Source organism: Sinocyclocheilus grahami, unplaced genomic scaffold, assembly GCF_001515645.1.
Source record: "Sinocyclocheilus grahami isolate Dianchi unplaced genomic scaffold, SAMN03320097.WGS_v1.1 scaffold2980.1, whole genome shotgun sequence".
NCBI classification, from domain to species: Eukaryota; Metazoa; Chordata; class Actinopteri; order Cypriniformes; family Cyprinidae; genus Sinocyclocheilus; species Sinocyclocheilus grahami.
In genome coordinates, this window is record NW_015508153.1 from 25,689 (window position 1) to 27,511 (window position 1,823).

Below are 1,823 nucleotides of genomic sequence, written 5' to 3' on the forward strand. Positions count from 1 at the left end.
CACTAAAATGAGTTAAATAAATAAAAATAAAACTGAAATTTTTTTAAAATATTTTTTAAAAACTAATAAAAAACATAAAATAAAATTTCTGGAAATTTAACTGAAATTAGAATAAAAACTGAAAAAATGAAACAGAAGATAATTCAAAATATGAATGAAAAACTATGAGAGTATATAAATAACACTAGGTTTCACGGCTGAGCATTATTTATTGATATTTAACCAATAAATGCCACGAACAGCCAATCAGAATGAAGTATTCTATAAATCTGCATAGTACGTGAAGGGAAGCTGAACGGGGGACTTCCAGCCCTGAATGTGAAAGTGCTCAACAGCTGCTGTACATTAGTGTGTTTAACCAGTTCTGTGCGTCTCAAGCTGCTTAAAGCATGAAGGAGAGCTCACCCCAGCAAACACCCCAGCGCGCCTGAGAGAGCGGACACACCGAGGCCGGAGGAATCACATACGACACCGGATAATCTGAGCAGCTGCTGTTCGTCTGGCACCACAAACACTGTTAGGAGAAAACACCTTCATTATTATTAATATTAATGTTAATCACATCCTCCAGGATGCTACAAACACATATATTATTATTATTATTAATAATAATGTTAATGACATCCTCCAGGATGCTACAAAAACATTTATTATTATTATTATTATTATTAATGACATCCTCCAGGATGCTACAAACACATATATCATTAATATTATTAATAATAATGTTAATCACATCCTCCAGGATGTTACAAACCAATTTATTATTACTATAATTATTTGTATTATTAATGACATCCTCCAAGATGTTAGAAAAATATTTATTATTATTATTATTATTTAAATTCTCCGGGATGTAAAAAAATCTATTTAATAATAATAATAATAATAATGTTAACGACATCCTTCAGGATGTTAGAAAAATATTTATTATTATTATTATTATTAATTACATCCTCTAAGATGTTAAAAAAATATTATTATTAATAATTACATAATACAAAATACGTATTATTATTCATGTTGATGACATCCTCCATTATGTTATACAAATATTTATTATTATTATTATTATTATTTAATACATCCTCTAGGATGTTACAAAACATGTATTATTAATTACATTCTTTAAGATGCTACAAAAACATTTATTATTATTATTATTATTATTATTATTAATTACATCCTTTAAGATGCTACAAAAACATTTATTATTATTATTATTATTATTATTAATGTTAATGATATCCTCCAGGATGTTAGAAAAATATTTATTATTATTATTATTATTATTAATGACATCCTCCAGGATGCTACACTCATTCATAAAAACATTAATTCATTAATTTTTTATGTTATTGTCTTTATTGGCATTCTCCGGGAAGTGAGATCGTTTAGCAGGACATCAGCAGCACAAGCATTATCCTCAATGCATTCTGGGATGTTGTGCTGCGTTATCGTTGCTCTGTGCCACTAAACCACTCATCTTATTTGACCAAATGGCGCAAATCAGTTCAAAATATGTGCAATGATAATGAAGATATAATGAATCAAACTGGAGCATCCGAGCAGATTTCTGACAGTCTCACATTAACAACTTCCCTAAATATTACAATACTCATCTGCAAAGAGTTCAGACGGTGGTGATAACTAGATGAGCATCTGTGTGTGAGCTCACCGAGACATTGGCGAGGCACGGCTCACAGGAAGCCATTGTGTTGCATGCTGGGACCAGAAAGAAGAATAAAAACACACAGATCAGACAAATCACTGACATTAGATACACCAATGAAGAGCTGCATTCGGCCACAGATGTGTCTAGA

The 1,823-nt window shown here is 30.4% G+C and overlaps 1 protein-coding gene across 1 annotated transcript in view; it reads right to left on the bottom strand.

The window, feature by feature from the left end:
- LOC107575891 (pituitary tumor-transforming gene 1 protein-interacting protein-like) overlaps positions 1-1,823 on the bottom strand; it is a gene marked incomplete at its 3' end in the record, with an annotated part of 3,329 nt that overhangs the window by 952 nt on the left and 554 nt on the right. The window contains exons 2-3 of the mRNA XM_016262207.1: positions 1,679-1,725; positions 406-514 (exon numbers count right to left, since the gene is read on the bottom strand). Coding sequence (XP_016117693.1) covers positions 406-514; positions 1,679-1,725 — 156 coding nt within the window. The remainder of the gene's footprint in view (positions 1-405; positions 515-1,678; positions 1,726-1,823) is intronic.